We start from the raw sequence: 22,492 nt of genomic DNA, 5'->3' as shown, positions 1-22,492 counted from the left end.
GTAGGGGCACATGTACTTTCAACTTCCTCTGCTGTGTGTCACCCCCTTGCCGGTTCACTGGGCTGAGACCCACCTACGGTCTCAGATCCTGTGTTCAGACCTTGCTCACCAGTGAAGACCATAGACCACAGCGGAGGAGTGACGGTCCTGCAGGGTCAGGTCAGGATGGGTGTCTCAGGCTTCTGAGGGATGGGCAGGAGTTTCCCAAGGGGAACAGCAAAAGCAGAGACATGGCGACATCATGGCATCACCCCGAGTTCCTCCTCCACTGAGAGGACAACCGAAGGATTTCTGCACACGGATTCACTTACACCTCGCGGCAGCCCACTTGGGTTGGTGCTGTTATTACCCCCATGTCACACCTGGGAAACTGAGGCACAGTGTAAGTTTGTAAAGAGCCCACATAAGCCAGGTAGAAAGAGACAGACCTGGGGTTTGAACCCAATAGTGTGGCTCCAGAGCTCAGCCCCTGAGGCCCCTCTGGGCAGCAGCACTGGGTGTGTGATTGTGGGGTGGGGGGACACCCATGGCCTCAGGGACCTGTGGGTGTTCAGGAGAGTGGCCTTCATCTGAGCTAGAAGGAATGACCCTCGAGAGCAGAGGCAGGATGGACAAGCTGGGGCAGCTGGGAGCCAGGACCAGGTGGCTGAGGCCGAGTTAGGGAAGGGGAGGGGGAGGGGATCAAGTTTCATTCTGGAGGAAGTGCTGGCTGGAGGAGCCTGACGGGAGGAGAAACTGGAGGGTCTGAGAGGTGGGTCCACCCCAGTGGGTCACTTGGGGCAGGTCTGTCAAGGGGTGAGGTGGTGGCTGTGGAGACTGGGTGTGTGGGCTCAGGAAGAGCGTGTCCCTTGGAAGAGGCTAGCCTCCCTTGGCGACACCTGCAGCACGCACACCCCCGGCCAGGGAGGGGCCTGGGCCAGTGGAGGGCGGTGCACAGGGCACATGGAGCCCAGAGTGATGTCCCTTCAGGGTGGCAGGTCTGCATGCCCTGTGCCCTCGTGTGCTGTGGACCCCGAGCTCAGCCTCCACCTGGACTGGATGCAGCCTCGAGGCCAGGCCCGCTCTGGAATTCTCATGCGGCTCCATCATCCTGACGCCCTGTGGTTTGGCCCCTGAGTTTGCCCCTTTCACAAAGGCTGTGTTGTCGAGTGCCTAGGGCAAAACACACCCCTCACCCTCACACCTGGAGCCCTGAGCCCCTCTTCCCGGGTTAACCCTTCACTGCTCAGCCAGGGGCTGAGGGCACCAGAGGGATTTCCTGCCTGTGTGCGCAAGTGTGGCACCCACCTCCCCGCAGGCCTTGCCCCTGCTCGTCTCCTTTGGACCTGCCGTGGGTCCTCCCAGGCCTGGGCCCTACTCGCAATGTTGTTCCCGACGTCGGGGGAGTGCCCGGGGGGGTACGGGGGGAGCAGGGCCTGACCCTGGTGGAGGAGGTGTTGGGGGCACGCTGCTGGGGAGGGAGCCAGTGGGCCATGGCCGAGGACACCTGGGATAGGCCCGGAGAGATGGTTGGGGGGTGGTCACTGAGAGCCTGGAAAGCCGTGTCCTGAGGCAGAGTGGAGCTGGAGGGGGGATGATGATTATTATTATACATACCTCTTTTTATTTAGACAAGTAGTACGTAAATATATTCTTCTAAAATTTTTTTCCAAAACTGGCAAATGAAGTTGCTTTGCTGTCCCAGCCCCCTCCTCCCTGCCCGGTGCCCCCCCCCACCCCCGCTTCACCTTGACTTTCAGTTTGGATGAAGGCTTGTAGAACTTCTCAGTTAAACCATGTGTGTCTGTATCGACACCCACGTGTGGCGATACCTGGAGTTCTGCACCACAGCCGTCCCCAACAGGTCTGGGCTCCGCTGGGTCAGCATGGCCCACCCACCTTCATCAGCACCATGGTTTTTCAGGGTCCTCTGGTTTCATGCTGGGTGGCTGCCAAATTTTCACTATAATGAACCGCACTGAGAAGTATCCTTGGACTAGTCCTCCCGGTGGATACACATGGGTGTTTATCCAGGAGAGGATACAATAGCAAGTGTTGCTGAGTGCTACAGTGTAACAGGCTCTCCAGAGGCTTTTCGGGGAGGAATAATTTAGTTCTTAAAAACCCCTGGGAGCTCACTATGACTGTCTCCACTTCACAGATGGGGAAATGAGGCTCAGAGAAGTTAAGTAATTTGCTCAAGGTCACACAACTAGTAAGTAGAATTGCGGGGTCGTGTGTATGCATGTTTTTCAGAAAGCAGGTTTAAATTTTTTTTTTTTTAAAGATTTTATTGATTGATTGATTGCTATGTTGGGTCTTCATTTCTGTGCTAGGGCTTTCTCTAGTTGCGGCAAGCGGGGGCCACTCTTCATCGCGGTGCGCGGGCCTCTCACTATTGTGGCCTCTCTTGTTGCGGAGCGCAGGCTCAGTAGTTGTGGCTCACGGGCCCAGCTGCTCTGCGGCATGTGGGATCCTCCCAGACCAGGGCTCGAACCCGTGTCCCCTGCATTAGCAGGCAGATTCTCAACCACTGTGCCACCAGGGAAGCCCCACAAGTTTAATTTTAATCAAAGTAATATATTTACCTAGTTTAATAAACAGACAGTACCAAGAGACTTAATGAGAAGCTGTTCACTGCTCTTTTCTTCCTCTTTTTTTTCTTCCTTTTTTTTCTTCCTCCTGTTCAGCGCAGCTTGCAGAATCTTAGTTCCCCGACCAAGAATTGAACCCAGGCCCTTGGCAGTGAAAGTGCAGAGTCCTAACCACTGGACTGCCAGGGAATTCCCTCTGCCTGTTTTGAGCAGAGGCAAGAGGGGCGGTGTCAGGCATACACACCAAGTGGACATGTGTGAACTGGCGTGCTGGGCTAGGGGCTGGGAGGCCAGTGTCTGAGGGAGGGGCTGTGAGGGCGGGGTGGAGGAGGCTGGAGTTGAGGTTCTCCTGCTCCAGGGTGGCAGAGGCCAGCTGGGGTCCCATGGGCTGTTCCTCGCCCCCCCAGATGTGGAGCAGAGGAGAGATGAGGCAGGGGCCAGGCTTGTGGTGAGACCACTGTCTCTCCTTTGCTTCCTAGAGGATCTCCATGCTGGCCTGGAGCAGAGACTGAGCTGGACCACTGGAGCCTGGGTGAGTGAGGGCTGGGCACCAGCAGGGGAAGGCAGGGGGGCCACAGCCACGCAGTGAAGGCGTGTGGTGTCCCCAAGGCTCTGCTCCGGCCGGGCGCGGTGTGCAAACGTCTGCCCGACCCCAGGTGCCCTAGCTGTGGGGGCCGCTGCCAGGCCCCCCAGTTCTCTGATGGGGGGACCAGGATTTGCTTGGGAGGGGTGGGCTCTGCTGCGAGACTGGGGCGGTGTTTTGGCGCTGACTGCAGTGCTGGAATCTGGAACGTTAGGGCTGGGAATTTGGGCTGGGGGAGGGGGCGCCTGTCCAGACGCTTTCCTGGCCAGCAGCGGGCTGGAGTTTGTGCGACTTCTTGGAAGTGCACCTCCGGGCTTCGGCCAGGAAGAGGCGTCTGATGCCCCTGAGGAAATCCCCGCTGGCCCGGTGAGCAAGCGGGGGGTCCCAGGCTGCCTTCAAAACAGGAAGCGCCCGTTCCAGGAACGCCAGCCGCAGGAAGCTTTGCCGGCTGTGCCTGGCACCTCCCGCGAGGCCGGCCTGAGCGCTGCCTCTGGTCAGGTGGTTCACCCTTTGCCCCTGTGGGCCTGGCCAGGCAGGTCACCTGAGGCTTTGTTTGTCCAGGAAGTGGAGGGAGCTGCTGCCTATCATTGTCACCCAAGTCCCTCCTGCCAGACCGTGTGACCTGCGCTCAGCGTGAGGGGCCCTTGGAACCCTCGGACTTGAGGCTCACTCTGCCCACCACCTAGAGGGGTCCTGGGGCAGGGAGCCCAGGTCTGGCCCTGGCCTGCTCGAGTGGGGGCGGGGCAGGGGCAGCAGCACAGTATCTGGGCCAGTCAAGACCTGGTCCCGCTCGGTGACCGCGCACGTGGCTTTCACGGGGCACTTCTGGTGTGCCAGCCCTGGGGGCCCCTGGGGCCGAGGACAGGGCTGGGCTTCTGCCCCAGGGGCTCAGTCAAGTGAACATTAACCAGAGGGAGACCAAAGCATTCTTTTTTATGCACTGTGACCCTCCCATCTCCTGGGTCCTGTCATGTCTGTGAGCTCAGGACTGAGGCAGGGCTCAGGGTCACAGCAAAGCTCTTTCAGAAGTGGGGGGGCGCCCCAGGAGTTCCCCCGCTTGGTCGGTTCTGGGTTCAAGTCCTAGGCGCGCTGCCGGCCGGCAGAGGGGCCTGGACACGGGTCCATCGGGGACCAGGGGGCCTGCTTCCAGGGGTGGCCTGGGCTCGGGCGGCTCCAGCTCCGGCCGCGGCTCCGCCCCCGCCCGCCCGCCCGTCCGTCCGCGCCCGCAGGTCCGCCCCCGCCCGCCCGCTCCCTCCCTGGGCTCCGGGAACATTCCATTCATTCCCCGCTTGCCGCGGCGGCCCTTGGCCGGAGCCGCAGCCGCCGCCAAAGCCGAGCGGGACCAGGGTCGCGGCGGGGACTCGGGTGAGCGGGGCCGGGGCGGGGAGGGGGGGAGGGCCAGCCTGGGCTCGAGGCCGAGGGGCCTGGACGCCCCCCGCCTCCGCGGCGCCGGGGAGCGGACTTTGGGCCGCGGCGGGCGAGCCAGCGAGCGCGGGGGCGGGGCGGCCGGGACGCTTGGGCGGCGGGGGAGGGGCGGCGGGGGGCGGGGCCCTCCAGCCTTGCCCTTCCCCGCCCCCTCTCCCCGGGCCCTGGGCAAAGGTACCAGAGGGTGCCTGAGTGCCCGGGGCCTCTCCTGGTGCTCCCGGTTCTGTGCAGTCCTGGCGTCGCGGGCGTCCCAGCTCCAGCCTGGGGATCTTCTGAACTGCGCCCTCCTCTCCCCTAGACGGCGTCAGTTGTCCGCGGAGCCGAGCGGAGTCTGCGGTGGCAGGGGCCCGCCTCCGCCCAGGATCTGCCCAGCCTGCCCGCGGTCCTGTGAACTCTTCCTGTCTTTGACCAAAGGCACCATCTCCTCCCCAGCCTGATCACCTCGTCTTGGTGCGGCCTGGGGTCACCCTCTCTCCTCATCCCACCGCCTTCTCTTAGGCCATTTTCACCTCGTTCCCAGGTCCCTACTGTCTCCTGGACACTGTCAAGCCAGCCTGTGGGTGGCTCCTCTCCCAGCAGCTTGTGAGGAGGCCTGTGGGGTCCCCAGGGGCCCGGCAGGGACTGAGCCCTCCAGAGCAAGGGGCTTCTGTGCTTCAGTGCACAGCTGAGGGGCACCTTCCCCAGTCCTGAGACTTGCCCCTGCCAGTGCCCTGTGGTGATTCTGGGGTGCAGAGGGCTTTGTCACTTGGTTGCTTCTTGGTTACGCTTCCTCGAGGGGCTTGAGGAATGTTGTGGAGACTCAGAACAGAGGGGTGCAGTGGGGGATGGAGAAGAGCCGCAGCCTGGCCGGGGGGCTTCCTAGCGGCTCAGGCAAGGATGGAAGCTGGCTTGATGTGGGAATCACAGGGTTCGTGAGAAGAAGCCACCCTATTCCAGTCAACACAGCTTTGCGCAAAACCAGTGCCCCCAAAGAAACGTCTCCCCTGGCCATGGAGCAGAGCAGACAGCCTCCTGCCTTCCTGGAGGAGAAGGACGTAGAGCAGGGCAGGGCAGGCTGTCAAATGGGCGCAGAAAAGTAATTGTTTCTTGAGGGAATGAGAGCATATCCAGGTGTTTGAGGTGGCCGTAGGGGGCATGTCAGCTCCTCTGTAGAGGTGCAGCGGGCCATGGGGGGAGTCTGGGAGGCCAGGGCCTGAGCCCCTCATGACCCTCTGCCGTTGGGGTCAGTCTCCACTCGGCCACGTGGCATGGACAGCTGCCCTAAATGTCCTGCCGGGCACAGGCCCCCTCAGGGAAGGTTCCAGCGGGCCCAGGAGTGAGGGCTCACGCACAGATTGTGAGAGGGTGGCCGGTGGGGGTGGCGGCCAAGACCACTTCAGGGGATTCTGATCAGGGTCCCGAGGGTGGCGTTCGTGCTGGACCACCCCAAGGTGGGAGAGGCCTCCATGTTGGGGACCCTGAGCCCACCCTTGGCCTTAGCAGCTTGCCCCCATACACCCAGAGACACGCACGGGCGCGCACACATACGCAGGGACGTGTGTGTGCTCGGACGGACACCCGCACCCTGACGTGGCCTGCCCTTGCCCTGCACGCAGCACCCCCCGCGGCCTCCGGGGTCCCCCCTCAGAGACCCGGTGGACCCCAGAACCCCCTCCCAGGACCTCCTCTGGCGTGCCTGCGTCCGAGGGTCTGCCCTGGGCGGGGCACAGGCAGGGCGGGTGGATTGCTGGGGCCCTCCTGCTGGTTCAGCAGGGGAAGGGGGGTTGGAGGGAGGGTCCGGAAGGCTTGGGGAGGGGGTGGGGAGGCAGGCCCACCAGTGGCTCTGCTGTTTCCCGTCAGATTACACCGTGTGCCGAGAGTCAGGCATAGAACAGGCGTGTGGCCCACCTGTTTGCATGTTCAGGGCCTGTCGGTCAGCTTGGGTCTGTGCTCTGGAGAGTGTGGTCTGGGGGCGGCGCCTCCCAGACCACCTGGAGCTCTTGGGGTCATGGGATGTGAGGGTGGGCACACGCGTGAGTGTCTGGGAGACTTTCTGGAGGAGGTGCTCTGTTGCCTTGGAGGTGGGCCTAAAGGTGCTTTGGGAACTTGGGGGCAGAGGCCAGGGCGCAGTCCTCGGGGGGCGGCTGCACCCAGGCCTGGAGCTGCAGTGCTGGTGGCCTGGCCTGTCAGCGGTTAGGTTACAGGTGCTCCTTCTTGAGGAGGGCCGGAGATGATCTCCTTGGAGATGAGAGTGGGTGTGTCTGGCCAGATGGGTGGGAAGGCAGGGAAGGGATCGGGGGCTCAGGCGGGCTGGGCAGGGTCAGGCACCGGGGGCTTCCTGTGGGTGGGGTGGGTCCTCCAGGCTGGGGCTCCCCTGACCCTCCTCTCTTCCCACAGGGTGCCGGGGGCAATGGCGCTGCAGCTCTGGACCCTGACCCTCTTCGGCCTGGTGGGCACAAGTGTGAGCCTGCGGTCCCGCAAGCTGGACTTCTTCCGCAGCGAAACGGAGCTGAACCACCTGGTGGTGGATGAGGTGTCGGGCGTGGTGTACGTGGGGGCGGTGAACGCGCTCTACCAGCTGAGCGCCGACCTGCAGCTGGAGCAGCGGGCGGCCACGGGCCCGGCCCTGGACAACCAGAAGTGCACGCCGCCCATCGAGGCGAGCCAGTGCCACGAGGCCGTGCAGACTGACAACGTCAACCAGCTGCTGCTGCTTGACTGGTCCCGGAACCGCCTCATCGAGTGCGGCAGCCTCTTCAAGGGCATTTGCGCCCTGCGCTCCCTGAGCAATATCTCCACGCTCCTCTTCTACGAGGACGGCAGCGGCGAGAAGTCCTTCGTGGCCAGCAACGACAAGAGCGTGGCCACTGTGGGGCTGGTGAGCACCGCGGGCCCGAGCGGCGAGCACGTGCTCTTTGTGGGCAAGGGCAACGGGCCCCATGACAACGGCATCATCGTGAGCACGCGCCTGCTGGACCGGACCGAGGGCAGGGAGGCCTTCGAGGCCTACACGGACCACGCCACCTACAAGGCCGGCTACCTGTCCACAAACACACAGCAGTTCGTGGCTGCCTTCGAGGACGGCCCCTACGTCTTCTTCGTCTTCAATCAGCAGGACAAGCACCCGGCCCGGAACCGCACGCTGCTGGCGCGTATGTGCAAGCACGACCCGTTCTACTACTCCTACCTGGAGGTGGACCTGCACTGCCTGGGCCCCGGCGACACCCGGGTCCCCGCCTTCGGCACCTGCCTGGCGGCCTCCGTGGCCCGGCCAGGCGCCACTGGGGTGCTGTATACTGTCTTCAGCACAGATGGCCGGGGCGGCGGGGGGCCACGGGCGGGCCTCTGCCTGTTCCCGCTGGACGAGGTCCACAACAAGATGGAGGCCAACCGCGACGCCTGCTACACGGGCACCCGGGAGGCAGGCCGGGACACCTTCTACAAGCCCTTCCACGGCGAGATCCAGTGTGGTGGCCACGGGTCGGTACGTGGCCTCAGCACGTTCTCCCACGGGCTTAGACCACACGCGTGTGGGTCTGCGCGTGGCACTGCTTGCCGTGTCCATGTCCCACCTGCTTGTGAAGGCCGTGTGTGTGTGTGTGTGTGTGTGTGTGTGTGTGGTGTCCCTGCGGGCAGGTCAGCGTGAGATGTGGGTGCCACTTCTCCCAGGTGTCAGCCACGCTGGGCGTTGGGTTTTGGAGCAGTGAGCATGTGGGTAGGGGCCCTGCCTGCCTGGGCCGGTTCTGGGGGACATGTGTAGGGCCACGAGTGCTGGGAGCCGTGGTGGGGAGAGGCCTCGGGCGGGGGTCTGCACCCACCGTTGATGCCATGGTCCATAGGGTGCCAGCGAGAGTTTCCCGTGTGGCTCGGAGCACCTGCCCTACCCGCTGGGCAGCCGAGACGGACTCTCAGCCATAGCCGTGCTGCACCGTGGAGGCCTGAACCTGACAGCTGTGACAGTGACGACCGAGAATGGCCACACCATCGCCTTCCTGGGCACCTCGGACGGCCGGGTCCTCAAGGTGAGGCCCAGGGCTGGGGCAGGGTGGTTTCCGGAGGGGACCTCAGTACATGAGGCCCCCTGCCCTCACCATGCACCTGCCCTCGTGCCCACAGGTGTACCTCGCTCCAGATGGCAGCTCTGCAGAGTATGGCTCTGTCCTTGTGGAGATCAACAAGAGAATCAAGAGGGACCTGGTGCTGGCCGCAGACCGGGCCAGTCTGTACGCCATGACCCAGGACAAGGTTGGCCTGTGGAGCCTGGGAGGAGGGGCCTTGGTAGTCCAGCCCCTAGAGACACACAGAGCATGCTGGGAGGGGGGCCAGCTCGCATCTCCTTGGGTCCTGACAGTGTCTCTCGAGCACCTTTCCCGTCTTTGAAACCGTTTCTCTCTCTTCTGTGTCTCTGGCCCGGCCTTGGGCCCCTCCTGACCAGAGGGTCAGTGCTCTAAGTGGGCCTTCCCCAAGTGCAAACAGGGAGGCGAGGGGCCCCAGGCAGCTTCTGTGAGCTCAGACGGTGGGGGACACGGGCCCTGGGATCCTGTGCCACCTGATCCTGGGTCAGGTCCAGCCTCCCGGCCGGGTCCCACAGAGCCTGGCCAGCCGCTGCTGCCTGGAGCCCTCACTGCCCAGCCTCGAGTTGTGTTGAGGCTTCTAAGGCTTAGGGGTAAAGGTAGGATCAAGCTGGCAATCCCAGGAAGGTTTGGCGTCTGAGCAAGGTCCTTTGTGGCTGCTGTGGTGGCCGTAGTCCCGCTCACCGCCCCGGTGCCCCCAGGTGTTCCGGCTCCCCGTGCAGGAGTGTGAGAGCTTTTCCACCTGCGCCCACTGCCGCAGCTCACAGGACCCCTATTGCGGCTGGTGCGTCGTCGAGGGACGGTGAGCACCCGGGAGTCTGGGGGGCTCGTCCCCAGCCTGGGTCTGGGGGTGCCGCCCCACCCTGAGGGCTGACGGGTGCCCCCTGCCCCCGCAGATGCACCAGGAGGGCCGAGTGCCCGCGGGCCGAAGAGAGTGGCCACTGGCTGTGGAGCCGCAGCGAGTCCTGCGTGGCCGTCACCGAGGCCCAGCCGCAGAACATGAGCCGCCGGGCCCAGGGAGAGGTGTGTGGTGAGGGTGGAGGCAGGGCCGCTGCTGGCCTGGGGCTGTGGGGACGTCAGGAGACCTGCGTAGTATCTTGCTCCTGGCCTGGACGGCGGTGCTGAACCTGGGGACAGGGACCCCAGCCTTTGTTGGGTCCCCTGGCCCCTTTGATCCGAGGGGCTCCTGAGAATCCAGGGCAGACCCAGGCCCTGTCCCAGGAGCGGCTTAGGTGACCACAGAGGGGCCCATTCAGATGAAATGGAGCCAGGTTCTAGAGGGTTCTCCAGGGGGCGGGTGTACACATACAGGAGGGCGGCCAGAGAACGGCCAGAGGACCGGGGCTCAGGGCGGGGGCGGGAGGTTGCCTGCACCCTGAGGCTGGGCAGAGGAGTCCTGCTGTGAGCTGAGTGGCCCTTCCGCAGGTGCACCTGACCGTCAGTCCGCTCCCGGCCCTGAGCGAGGAGGACAAGCTGCTGTGCCTCTTCGGTGAATCACCGCCTCACGTGGCGAGCATGCAAGGGGGCGCCGTGGTCTGCAACTCCCCAAGCAGCATCCCCAGCACACCGCCTGGCCAGGGTGAGGCCCCGCCCGAGCCTGTCCCCTGAGCATTCGGGGCCAGCGGAGGACGGCTCACTGGTGAAGGTGGGGGCCACGCGGTGACGTGGCTGGGACCTGGCAGGCGCTCTGGCCCAGACGCCCAGGAACCACGGCCCTCGGTGCCTGCAGGGACAGAGAGAGGGCCCAGCAGCGCAGAGCCCTGGGGAGCGACACACGAGCCGAGATCTGATAGCGGCGGCGGGTCCTGCTGAGCCCTGCGGGGGCCCCGCTCAGACCAGGGTCCCCACACGCGGCCTCCCGTTCTCTGCTGGGTCGCCTGTGGGGAGCTCTGACGGAAGGAGGAGTTGGGGCCGGGGGGGCCCAGTTCCGGCTTCCTGTTCCCCCCCAACCCGAGCCAGCCTCCCCCTGCGTCCTGCAGCCCCCCTGACGCTGTCCCCATCTGCTGTCCACAGATCACGTGGCTGTGACCATCCAGCTCCTCTTCAAACGTGGCGACGTCTTCCTGACCTCCCACCTGTACCCCTTCTACGACTGCCGAGTGGCCATGAGCCTGGAGGAGAACCTGCCGTGAGTGCAGCCCCTGTCTGTCCCTCCCAGCCCCCGCTGCGGACCCCACACTCCTCACCACCCTCTCCCCCAGGTGCATCTCCTGTGCCAGCAACCGCTGGACCTGCCAGTGGGACCTGCGCTACCACGAGTGTCGGGAGGCCTCGCCCAACCCTGAGGACGGCATCGTCCGTGCCCACATGGTGAGGGGCCGTGAGGGCACGCGGGGGCCAGGCTGCTCGGCTGAGGCCAGGCCGCACCTGACCAGCCCTGCCCTCCCCAGGAGGACGACTGCCCCCAGTTCCTGAACCCCAGCCCGATGGTCATCCCCATGAACCACGAGACGGCTGTGACCTTCCAGGGCAAGAACCTGGACACGGTGAAGGTGCGGGGGGCTTGCGGGGCCCTGGCTAACCGGTGAGATCAGGCCTGGGGGGTCCCAGCAGGGGCCATGATGGCTGGTGGAGAGGCATAGGCTTGTTCAGAGCCATCCTCCTGCAGACCAGAAGCTGAGCGCCAGGGCCCATCCAGCCTTCTGCGGCTCAGGGCCCAGCACGTGAAGGAGGCAGAGGGGTCAGGGTGGACGTGGGGACGTCTGGACGGGCCTCGAGGGTTTAGGGTGTGCAGGGGCTGGGCAGCCCAGTGCCGCTCAGGAGGCAGCAGGGCGGTGAGTCCAGGTGTTGACCGTGGCGGGGCCTGTCTGTGAGTGGCCGGGTGTCAGTTGGGATGGGGGTGCCCAAGCTGGCCCGGGAGCTGTGTGGGGCACGGCAGGCACCGGGGCCCAGGGCGGGCATGTGGGACGGGCTGGCCCGCCTCGGGTATCCTGACTGGCCTGTCTGGCAGGGCTCCTCCCTGCACGTGGGCAGTGACCTGCTCAAGTTTGAGGAGCCAGTCAGCACACAGGAGCAAGGAACCTTCTCCTTTCGGACCCCAAAGGTATGCCTCCCGGGGTGGGCGGGCCAGGCTGGTGGACCCCGAGGGCTGGCCCTGCGGGGGCAGCCCAGTTACCTCCGGGGCTTGAGGGGTGGGGCGGGGGCAGGCTCACCACCTGCCCTGCTGAGGAAGCATCTCAGAGCATCCCTGGGCCTCCTGTCTCCCTGGAATCCAAGTCATCCTCCGTCTCTGAGCCTCCAGCTTCTAGACCTGGAGGCCTCCCCTTGCTGCCCGTCGGCTGTGAGGGGACACACGGTGGTCACCCTCGGGGGCTCGGGTGGGAGTCGGGGGTGCAGCGTGTCCCTGTGTGCCCCCAGCTCTCCCACGATGCCAACGAGACGCTGCCCCTGCATCTGTATGTCAAGTCCTACGGCAAGAATATTGACAGCCGGCTCCAAGGTGGGCGGGGTGGGCAGCTGGGCTGGTGGGCGGGCAAGGGGAGCAGGGCGGCCCTGCCGACGGCCAGCTTCTCCCTCCGCAGTGACCCTCTACAACTGCTCCTTCGGCCGCAGCGACTGCAGCCTGTGCCTGGCCGCTGACCCTGCCTACAAGTGCGTGTGGTGCAGCGGGCAGAGCAGGTGTGTGTACGCGGCCCTGTGTGGTAACGCCACCTCCGAGTGCCCACCGCCCGTCATCACCAGGGTAAGCCCCCTTACCCCCCACCTCCCTGACAGGGGGGACTGCAGCCCAGCCCTGGACCAGCTGCGCAGCCTGGCCTGCCCAAGCTGCCAGGTCAGCCGGGCTCTGCCAATTTCAGATCCAGCCTGAGACTGGTCCGCTCGGCGGAGGCATTCGCATCACCATCCTTGGGTCAAATCTGGGGGTCAGAGCAGACGACGTGAAGAGGGTCACCGTGGCTGGCCAGAACTGTGCCTTTGAGCCAGAACGGTACTCCGTGTCCACCCGGTGAGTGGGCAACCTGGGCCCTCAGAGCTGGGCCAGGCCCTACCCTGGGGGGCCAGGGGACTGGGGGGATGGAGAGGAAGGACACGGTCCAGGTGTGCGTGGGTGCCCAGGGCTTGCACACCCACAGAGTGTGCCCACCTGCCTGCCACCCACGCAGGATCGTGTGCACCATCGAGGCTGCAGAGGCGCCCTTCACCGGGGGCGTCGAGGTGGACATCAGCGGGAAGCTCGGCCATTCGCCTCCCCATGTCCAATTCACCTATCAGGTAAGCACCTGGCAGGTGGCTCTTGCAGGTCAGGACAGATGTGGGTGGGATCTGGGGAGCCACGTGCTGACTCGGGGTGAGGCGAGGCTGTGCCCCTGCCTCTTTCTGACAATGGTCATGGCCCAGGAGAGGCCCGGGAGGGAGGACCACAGCCCTGCCGCCCCAGCCCTGAGTCAAATGCCCCCGCTCCTCTTCTAGCAGCCCCAGCCTCTCAGCGTGGAGCCAAAGCAGGGGCCACAGGCGGGCGGCACCACGTTGACCATCAATGGCACCCACCTGGACACAGGCTCTGAGGAAGACATGCGGGTGACCCTCAATGACATCCCTTGTAAAGTGTGGGTGTCACCCACAGGCCGCCAAATCCTGGTCTGCCCTGGTCCTGGGGACAGGGTGAGGGCCCTCTGGCCGTGACCCTGTGTCTATCCTGGAGGGGGCAGTGGAACCAACCAGACCCATTGACCCACTGGCCTGGGGCTGCGGGTGGTCCCAGGGTGGGGTTGACATTGACTGGCAATCCCCACCCCCAGGACGCAGTTTGGGGCACAGCTTCAGTGTGTCACCGGCCCCCAGGCGGTTCCGGGAGAGCTGTCCCTAAAGATTTTCTATGGGGGCTCTGAAGTGCCCAGCCCTGGCGTCACCTTCACCTACCGTGAGAACCCAGTACTGCGGGCCTTCGAGCCGCTGCGAAGCTTTGTCAGGTGTGACCTCTTCCTCCCGCTGTGGCAGGTGCCCCCCACTCCCACACTGCTGGCCACACCCACCCCATCTAGCTATTTCCCAGGTGCCCTCTTCTCACTGGGCTTGTGAGGATATGGCAGAGCTGGTCTGGGTGACAGAAGGAGGCCTCCAAAAATCCCCACTGTATCCCCAGGTCGGGCAGGCCCGACATACCGCCTCCACCTCCCCCCGCCACCCAGCCCGGCCCTGCTTCTGACAATCCAGGGTGGTGGTGCTCAGTCACGTGCTCTGAGCACACCCCCCCACCCCACCGCCTCTGCTATTGCAGCAGGCCTGTGCTTGCACACACCTGCAAGAGTATCCAAAAGCAGGGTGGGGTCGGGGACACAGCCTTGCAGGGCACCTGCTCTGGAGCTGGCTGGGCACCTCCCTTGCCCAGGTGTGCCCACTCAGGCACCATCCCCTCCCTGCCCCCCAGTGGTGGCCGGAGCATCAACGTCACAGGACAGGGCTTCAGCCTGATCCAGAAATTCGCCATGGTGGTCATAGCCGAGCCTCTGCAGTCCTGGAGGCGGCGGCGGGAGGCCGGACCCCTGCAGCCCGTGACGGTCAGTCGGTGCCCGCTGCTGGGGACACGCCAGGGCAGGATGCAGCCTGTGCCAAGTGGCCTAACGGTCCTGCCTCGGCTCCCAGGTCGTGGGCAGGGAGTACGTGTTCTGCAGTGACTCCAAGGTCGTGTTCTTGTCCCCGGCCGTCCCCGAGGAGCCCGAGGCCTACAACCTCACAGCGCTCATTCAGATGGATGGGCACCAAGCCCTGCTCAGGACTGAGGCTGGTGCCTTTGAGTACGTCGCCGACCCCACCTTCGAGAACTTCACAGGGGGCGTCAAGAAGCAGGTCAACAAGCTCATTCACGCGCGGGTGAGGACCTGTGCAACCCCGGGGGTCAGGTCCTGAGTGGGTGCGTGTAGGGGAGCAGCCCAAGATCTGGGCTGAGCCGGTCGGGGCATCCCTGAACCCCTCCTGGGCACTGTGACCCCATCCCCCGCCCCCCAGGGCACGAATCTGAACAAGGCGATGACGATTCACGAGGCCGAGGCCTTCGTGGGTGCTGAGCGGTGCATCATGAAGACACTGACGGAGACCGATCTGTACTGTGAGCCCCCAGAGGTGCAGCCCCCTCCCAAGCGGCGGCAGAAGCGGGACACGACCCACAACCTGCCTGAGTTCATTGTGCGTGTAGGGTGGGGGCAGGGAGGGGACAAGGCACCGGGCTCTCCTGGTCTTGGCCACACACCTGTCCTTGCTGAGTCCGCCTCTCCACGCAGGTGAAGTTTGGCTCCCGGGAGTGGGTGCTGGGCCGCGTGGAGTATGACACGCGTGTGAGTGACGTGCCGCTCAGCCTCATCCTGCCGCTGGTCATCGTGCCCATGGTGGCTGTCATCGCTGTGTCTGTCTACTGCTACTGGTGAGCCCCTCCCCCGGCAGCCTCAGCCCCTTGGCCATACCCACCGGCCAGCACAACCCCGGCCAGGTCCCAGGAGCTTCCCTGTGCCCCCAGGAGGAAGAGCCAACAGGCAGAGCGCGAGTATGAGAAGATCAAGTCCCAGCTGGAGGGCTTGGAGGAGAGCGTGCGTGACCGCTGCAAGAAGGAGTTCACAGGTAGGGGCCGCCCTGCAGGTCCTGGGGGAGGAGGGCTTGGAAGAGGCTGCATTGGGAGGGACGGAGGGAGGGACGGAGGGAGGGACGGAGGAGGGCGGGCTGCCAGCGGCGGATGCCTCACCCCGACCTCCCTGCAGACCTGATGATTGAGATGGAGGACCAGACCAACGACGTGCACGAGGCAGGCATCCCCGTGCTGGACTACAAGACCTACACCGACCGCGTCTTCTTCCTGCCCTCGAAGGACGGCGACAAGGACGTGATGATCACGGGCAAGCTGGACATCCCTGAGTCACGGCGGCCCTTAGTGGAGCAGGCGCTCAACCAGTTCTCCAACCTGCTCAACAGCAAGTGCTTCCTCATCAACGTGAGCGGGGCGGGGCCTCTGGGACGTGGGGCGGGGCCGTGAGGGGGCGGGGCGCGAGCGAGCGAGCGGGTGGGGCTGGGGAGGGGCGGGGCCTCTGGGGTGTGGGGCGGGGCCTCTGGGCGTGGGGCGGGGCCGTGAGGGGCGGGGGCTCGAGCGAGTGGGTGGGGCTGGGGTGGGGCTGGGGCGGGACGGGGCGGGGCTCTGACCGGCCTCCCCCACAGTTCATCCACACCTTGGAGAACCAGCGGGAGTTCTCGGCCCGCGCCAAGGTCTACTTTGCGTCGCTGCTGACGGTGGCGCTGCACGGGAAGCTGGAGTACTACACGGACATCATGCGCACGCTCTTCCTGGAGCTCATGGAGCAGTATGTGGTGGCCAAGAACCCCAAGCTGATGCTGCGCAGGTGTGTGGGGAAGGGCAGAGGCCGCGGTGGGGGGTGGTAGGGGCTGGCAGTGGGGCAGCACAGGCTTGTTCAGGCACCTGGTCTGCCAGCAAGTACAGCCAGTGCCAGTGAGTAGGGCGGAGGGACGGCAGGGGGGCGCGTCGTTGCTAGCAGGTGGTCTCTGCTGGTCACTTAACTGCTCCCCCTGTCATCAGCCCTTTGTAGGATGGGGTGGAAGATGAAAGGTCCACCCTGAGGGGGCTGGGAGACTGGTCACTGCAGGCTATAAATGTACAGCCTGACGGAGACTCTGGCCTGGATGGAGGCTGGGCTGCTCTGAGGGTGGTCTGGGTACCTGGAAGACCCAGCTGATCCTAGGGGCACTAAAGGGTCCTTCAACACAAGGCCTTTCTGCATCTCCAGGTCTGAGACAGTGGTGGAGAGGATGCTGTCTAACTGGATGTCCATCTGCCTGTACCAGTATCTCAAGGTGGGTTCCACACAGCCCTACCAGGGGGTGGGGAGGGACGAGGTGCTGCTGTACCCCCCAGATGTCCACCTCCCTGCGGCCCGGCTCCACCCGGACGGGTTTGCTTCCCACCCTGGCACGATCAGTCCCACCCATGGCTCAGCCGCCCTGTGTTGCTCTAGGACAGCGCAGGGGAGCCGCTGTACAAGCTCTTCAAGGCCATCAAGCATCAGGTGGAGAAGGGGCCGGTGGACGCTGTGCAGAAGAAAGCCAAGTATACCCTCAATGACACGGGGCTGCTGGGGGACGACGTGGAGTACGCGCCCCTGGTGAGCCCCCGGGGCTGGGCGGGCTGCTGGGAGACCTCAGGGGCCGGCTTCCAGGCCAGCCTCAGGACTAGAGGCTGATGCCACTCGCCTCCTTCGTGGACTTGCATTAGAACCCACTCCCCGTGCTGGGCCCACCCGTGTTCAGGGAGGGGCCTGGGTCACGGGTCCTCAGCAGGCTCACGGGTCACTGGAGAGAGGCTCTAAGTGTCATGACCCCCAGCCAGCTGCCTCCTGGGTGCCCGGGCCTGCTGCAGGCGTTTGAGGGGCCTGGGCACACCAAGTGAGTGGTGGTAAACCCGTGTGCGTGTGGCGGTGGTACACGGTGTGTGCGCCCGTGACGCCTGTGTGTTGCACGATACCTAGAAGCGAGCAGTCCTCTGCCCTCTGTCCTGCTGAGCCACGGCGTGCAGGAAAAGGTGGGGCCTGGGTGCTGAAGGGGCTCAGGACCCCCCACCTCCACTCCTCCACCTGAGGGTGTCGCCACTGGGGGGAGGCCCAAGACTGCTCCCAGTTTGGGGCGACTGAGGGCGAGGGCCCCTCCCCAGCTGGCCCTTCGTTCTGTGTCCCCTGGCAGACAGTGAGCGTGATCGTCCAGGACGAAGGGGTCGACGCCATCCCTGTCAAGGTCCTCAACTGTGACACCATCTCCCAGGTCAAGGAGAAGATCATTGACCAGGTGTACCGCACCCAGCCTTGCTCCCGCTGGCCCAAGGCCGACAGTGTGGTCCTCGGTGAGCAGCACCCTCGTGTGCCTGGCTCTGCGCCCGTGGGAGCCCGGTTGGCCAGGTCGGGTGGGGGGTAGCGAGAGGGAGCCCGGACGGGGTGGGCTGTGGCCGGGTCCCAGGAGCTGGGCTGTGTCCTCCCACAGAGTGGCGTCCTGGCTCCACAGCCCAGATCCTGTCAGACCTGGACCTGACCTCTCAGCGGGAGGGCCGGTGGAAGCGCGTCAACACGCTGATGCACTACAACGTGAGTGTGGCGGCCGGGCGGGCCGGACCCCCTGCTGAGAGTGGGGCCGGAGGCCCTCCCTCATGACGCTGTTCCCCAGGTCCGGGATGGAGCCACTCTCATCCTGTCGAAGGTGGGGGTCTCCCAGCAGCCTGAGGACAGCCAGCAGGACCTGCCTGGGGAGCGTGAGTGCCTTCCTCTCATCCGGGCCCTTCTGGCCTCTGGAGGGCATCGTGAGCCAGTGTCCGCCCCATGCCGCCATCTGGGGGGAGCTGTGAGCCCGGCGTGGGACCCAGGCCCCGGGCTCCGGTCCTCGTCCTTCAGCGCCCCCCTCCCCCACAGGCCACGCCCTCCTGGAGGAGGAGAACCGGGTGTGGCACCTGGTGCGGCCAACAGACGAGGTGGACGAAGGCAAGTCCAAGCGTGGCAGCATGAAGGAGAAGGAGCGCACCAAGGCCATCACCGAGATCTACCTGACCCGCCTGCTCTCAGTCAAGGTGGGCCGCGGAGGGCGTGTGGGAGGCAGACCTGGGACGGCGCCGGTGGGATGCGCTGAACCCCGCTCCCGCCCCGCAGGGCACGCTGCAGCAGTTCGTGGACAACTTCTTCCAGAGCGTGCTGGCGCCTGGCCACGCGGTGCCGCCCGCAGTCAAGTACTTCTTCGACTTCCTGGACGAGCAGGCAGAAAAGCATGACATCAAGGACGAGGACACCATCCACATCTGGAAGACCAACAGGTGTGGGCTCCGTCCCGCCACCCGCCACGCCCGCCCTGCTCCAGGCCTCGGCGGCCCCTCACACCCTGTCGTCCCACCTCAGTTTACCTCTCCGGTTCTGGGTGAACATCCTCAAGAACCCCCATTTCATCTTTGACGTGCACGTCCACGAGGTGGTGGACGCCTCCCTGTCGGTCATCGCACAGACCTTCATGGACACCTGCACACGCACAGAGCACAAGCTGAGCCGCGTAAGTGCAGCTGCGGGCAGCCCAGCCCGCTTCCTGGCAGCGCGAAGCGTCAGGGCAGGGGGGCTGCGATGCAGGTGAGGAGGTCAGTTTGGGGCGTGGATTTGCACAGCAGGGGCTGGAGCTCAGTAGAAAGACAGGTGCAGGGTACCTGGGGCGGAGGGAGGCCCCCTGGGCAGTGGACCTGTGGCAGCCTGGGACCCCGAGCTCCTTCCCCTTCCATGAGAGAGAAAAAGTGAGTTTTACTATTAATCACAAAATGACGAAAACACTGTCAGGTCTGTGGCTGGGCAGGGCAGCTACCGCTGTTGGACCCCCATCCCCCGCATACCCCTCTTTCTCTGGGTATCCTGAGCGCGTGCAGGTGTCTTGGCTTGAGTGTCACTTGGCTCCGACCCCCACAGGACTCTCCGAGCAACAAGCTACTCTACGCCAAGGAGATCTCCACCTATAAGAAGATGGTGGAGGAGTGAGTGCACCCCCCACCCCATGAGGCCAGATCCTGGCTGCCCACCCTCAGCCCCCACCCAGCGGGGCCCCCGGGCGGTGCGGGCCTGTGATCAGGAGGAGGGCCCCATGGGTAGCTTCGGGTCCAGTGTCTGGGAGCCACTGCCCCCCGTTCCGGTACCCGCCCCCCGCGGCCCACCCTGTGTAACTCCCCCTCCCTCCACAGCTACTACAAGGGGATCAGACAGATGGTGCAGGTCAGCGACCAGGACATGAACACACACCTGGCAGAGATTTCCCGGGTAAGGGCGGCACAGGGGACGCACAAGCTGAGCGCCCCCCAGGATTAGCCCTCCACCCCTCCCCGGAAGGCCCTGCTGAGCGGGCCAGGAGACTGCACTGGGGGCGGGCGAAGTGCCCACGGGGGAGAAAGGAGAGGCGCAGACGAGGGGGCGTGGGGGGCGGCGGGGCTCGCGAGCAGCTCTGAGCCAGCCCCGCCTGCCATGGGTCTGCGTGGGTGGGAGGCTCTCTGTCTGCGGTGTGCCGTGGCTGTGCGTGTCGTGACCACCGGGGGGACCCTTCGTGTCTGCCTGCTCCACTGGGAGACAGCCTCCTGCCCGTGGGTCACGCAGCCCTTCCGCCACCCTCCCAGGCGCACACGGACTCCCTGAACACCCTCGTGGCCCTGCACCAGCTCTACCAGTACACGCAGAAGTACTACGACGAGGTAGGGGTCCGGTCCTTCCGGGACAGCCGTGCTCACCCTAGCCCTAACCCTAGCCCTGGCCCGTGCTCTGACGTGACCCCTCCTCAGATCATCAACGCCCTGGAGGAGGATCCCGCCGCCCAGAAGATGCAGCTGGCCTTCCGCCTGCAGCAGATCGCGGCTGCGCTTGAGAACAAAGTCACGGACCTCTGACTCCGACCTCCGCTGTCACGGTCTCGGGACACAGGTGTGTGACACCCACTGCCGGGTGCTGGGCGGCCCCGGGGGAGCAAGGCCAAGCGGGCAGGACTCAGCCCTTCTCTCTCTGGCAGAGGAAGAGCCCCCGGGCTTCCGAGTGTGTGCGTGGCAGGGGGGCCCCCACCTCAGCGTTTGTAGCCTCATAGCACCCTTCTCCTGAGCAATAGTGCCGGGCGGCCACCAGCACCAGTTCCCTCCTGCAGAACCAGCATCGGGGGTGTCTCCTTCAAGCCTCCTGAGCGATTTGAAAACGTGCCTTATGCCCCCGGCGCCACGCTGGGTTGCTGGGGGCAGTCGGGCCTCAGCCCCCCTCCCCAGGCACCAGCAGCCGCCTCAGATACCTGGGTTGGGCCTTTTGGGGTGAGGTCTGAGTGCCCGCGGCCCCCAGGACCTAGTGCCCAGACTCTGTCTGCCTGCCCTGCCTGGACTGGGGCAGAAAAGTGGTACGATGCCTTCCTGACCTCGCTGGCCTGCCCTGCGGGGCACTGGCACTCCCGGGGGACTCCGTGCTGCAGGCCCCACCTCAGAGGTCAAGCTGGACGTCAGACGTCGAGGCCCAGGCGGCCAGAAGGGACCCAGCAGACTGGGGGTCGGGGTCCCGGCCTGTCAGACAGGCTGACCTGGAGGCCCTGCCCAGGTCCGGGGGGCCGGGAGCAGCTCCGCCAGGACACCCGCAACCCTTTTTGTAAATCTTGTTAATTGTCAATGAAATACAGCTGTCTTTTTCACTCTGCTGGTTGGCTGGGTTCTTCCCGGGGCTGCCGACCCGCCGTCCCTACACCCCTGACCCGTTTTGGTACTGGGCCTGTTCTGCCCACGGCCTCCCTTCCTGTGCGCTCCTGGCCCCAGAAGCTCACCTGAAGGTGGGCCCGTGTGGCCTCGCACACCCACCCCACAGTCCCTGGCTCCTGTTGGCCAGGCTTGCTGCGTGTGCTGAGGCAGCCCGTCCACAGCCATCAGCTCGGCCGAGTCCACGCCTTCCTGCTGCCCCGGCGGGACAGGATGGTGGTCAGGGGTGGGAGGTGAGCGCTTGGGTGCGAACCTCTCCCAGAGGCACATCCTGGTGCACCCCAGCACTGAAAGTGACCCTGAAGCAGGTGGAGGTTCCAAGGGCACGGTGCGGCGGCACCGCCCCCCGCGGTGCCGGATTGGGCCCGCTTGGGCGCCATCTGGTGGCAGGGGTGGGCGTGGCGCGAGCTCTCAGGGACCTGTTTTCTCCTTCCTGAGGTGGGGTGCCTCACAGGTGTGGTCCACCCAGCACACGTTTAGTAAGCCCCTACTGTGTGCAGACCCCACTGGACACGGTGGTTCCTGGAGGGAGGCCCTGTATATCCCCCTGCTCGAGGCTGTGGGGCCATTAGGGTCAGCTCCTCCTGGGGTCCCAGGCACCTGAGAGCAAGACGCACCTTTGTTGGTGTAGGAAGGAGGGGCTTGTCCCGGAGGCAGGCGATGGGGGAAGGCAGACTGCTCCCAACCCCTGTGTTGCACACAGAGCAGGAGCCATGAGATGCGCTACTCTGTGGCCAATCAAGCACACGTGCCATGACCACACAGGCATGCACGTGTGCACACACACGCAGCACCAGTGTGTTGGGCCCCTCACTCGTTCATTCAACACGGGTTGTCCTGGGCACTGGGGACACAGCAGTAAAGGGGGCAGAAAGGGCCTTCCTTGAGGGAGCCCTTGTGTTCCAAGAATACCAACCCTAGCAGAAAAGGGATTTAGTGGCTCCATAAAGGCAAGTGAAGGGGTCCAGCTTCAGATATGGCTGGATCCAGGTGCTCACATGTCTTTGGGTTCCATCTATCTGACCCTCTTCCCAACATGTGCTACTTTATTCTCAGACACCTGGGACGCTGGTGGCAGGCCACCCGAGCCTGTGTCTCCTCCACTTGGGGCACACCATTGTGGCTGAGAAGTCTCAATGGGCTAGGCCTTGATCATAAGCCACTTCTGTACAGGGACAGCCAATTTTGAGCCACGTGGAACAAGAGTGGATATCTCCCACATGGAAGGGGTACTAGGCAAACAACTGACATCCCCCACCCCAGGGACCCCTGAAATGACAGTGTACTATGGTCAGGACCAGAGACCCAGATGGGCAGGGGATCTGAACAAGGTACTGCTAAACCAGAGCAGGGGCGGCATAGTCTGGGAGTGTTCACGCTTGGGGGAGTGGGGGCAGGGGGAGCAGGAACCTGGAGGCCTGGCTTCTAGACTGGACCCCTGTGGGCCACTTTCTCCTCAGCCAGGCATGAAATGGAGAAGAGTCAGTGAGCCCGCCTTTTGCTGCAGGTCCAACAGGTGGAGTTCCCTTCCCCCTCGGAGGACAGTAGTGTGAAGGGATCCAGGGGCCATCCTTTCATGGGGCCAGTGAAGAAACTGGGCATGGATGTTGGGTGCACAGGGGTGGGCAGGCCAGCTCGAGTGGTCAGG

General features: G+C 64.7%; 1 protein-coding gene across 10 annotated transcripts in view; it reads left to right on the top strand.

The window, feature by feature from the left end:
• Positions 1–20,788, top strand: part of PLXNB2 (plexin B2) — a 29,911-nt gene extending 9,123 nt beyond the window's left edge. Inside the window, exons 2-40 of one of the 10 annotated variants that reach the window (XM_059937282.1) lie at positions 2,141–2,194; positions 3,053–3,105; positions 4,880–5,031; positions 6,958–8,044; positions 8,400–8,582; positions 8,677–8,805; positions 9,335–9,435; positions 9,530–9,656; positions 10,059–10,212; positions 10,647–10,761; positions 10,835–10,943; positions 11,024–11,125; positions 11,584–11,676; positions 11,991–12,072; positions 12,155–12,315; positions 12,431–12,579; positions 12,737–12,845; positions 13,044–13,180; positions 13,373–13,543; positions 13,963–14,131; positions 14,217–14,444; positions 14,580–14,756; positions 14,852–14,991; positions 15,085–15,185; positions 15,323–15,552; positions 15,774–15,955; positions 16,358–16,424; positions 16,586–16,732; positions 17,307–17,463; positions 17,601–17,701; positions 17,781–17,865; positions 18,023–18,177; positions 18,257–18,417; positions 18,500–18,647; positions 19,049–19,113; positions 19,318–19,393; positions 19,744–19,818; positions 19,906–20,044; positions 20,259–20,788. In XM_059937282.1, coding sequence (XP_059793265.1) covers positions 6,971–8,044; positions 8,400–8,582; positions 8,677–8,805; positions 9,335–9,435; positions 9,530–9,656; positions 10,059–10,212; positions 10,647–10,761; positions 10,835–10,943; positions 11,024–11,125; positions 11,584–11,676; positions 11,991–12,072; positions 12,155–12,315; positions 12,431–12,579; positions 12,737–12,845; positions 13,044–13,180; positions 13,373–13,543; positions 13,963–14,131; positions 14,217–14,444; positions 14,580–14,756; positions 14,852–14,991; positions 15,085–15,185; positions 15,323–15,552; positions 15,774–15,955; positions 16,358–16,424; positions 16,586–16,732; positions 17,307–17,463; positions 17,601–17,701; positions 17,781–17,865; positions 18,023–18,177; positions 18,257–18,417; positions 18,500–18,647; positions 19,049–19,113; positions 19,318–19,393; positions 19,744–19,818; positions 19,906–20,010 — 5,565 coding nt within the window. In that variant the 5' untranslated portion in view covers positions 2,141–2,194; positions 3,053–3,105; positions 4,880–5,031; positions 6,958–6,970 and the 3' untranslated portion in view covers positions 20,011–20,044; positions 20,259–20,788. Of the gene's footprint in view, positions 1–2,140; positions 2,195–3,052; positions 3,106–4,418; positions 4,522–4,879; positions 5,032–6,957; positions 8,045–8,399; positions 8,583–8,676; positions 8,806–9,334; positions 9,436–9,529; positions 9,657–10,058; positions 10,213–10,646; positions 10,762–10,834; positions 10,944–11,023; positions 11,126–11,583; positions 11,677–11,990; positions 12,073–12,154; positions 12,316–12,430; positions 12,580–12,736; positions 12,846–13,043; positions 13,181–13,372; positions 13,544–13,962; positions 14,132–14,216; positions 14,445–14,579; positions 14,757–14,851; positions 14,992–15,084; positions 15,186–15,322; positions 15,553–15,773; positions 15,956–16,357; positions 16,425–16,585; positions 16,733–17,306; positions 17,464–17,600; positions 17,702–17,780; positions 17,866–18,022; positions 18,178–18,256; positions 18,418–18,499; positions 18,648–19,048; positions 19,114–19,317; positions 19,394–19,743; positions 19,819–19,905 lie in introns of those variants that run through there. The other 9 variants (XM_059937281.1, XM_059937280.1, XM_059937283.1 and 6 more) reach the window with 9 other exon arrangements.
• Positions 20,789–22,492: the final 1,704 nt, after the last annotated feature.

The sequence above is a fragment of the Balaenoptera ricei genome, chromosome 10, assembly GCF_028023285.1.
Source record: "Balaenoptera ricei isolate mBalRic1 chromosome 10, mBalRic1.hap2, whole genome shotgun sequence".
Classification (NCBI taxonomy): Eukaryota; Metazoa; Chordata; class Mammalia; order Artiodactyla; family Balaenopteridae; genus Balaenoptera; species Balaenoptera ricei.
The sequence above is the reverse complement of the archived record's forward strand: the minus strand, read 5'-3'. Positions and strand labels throughout refer to the sequence as shown.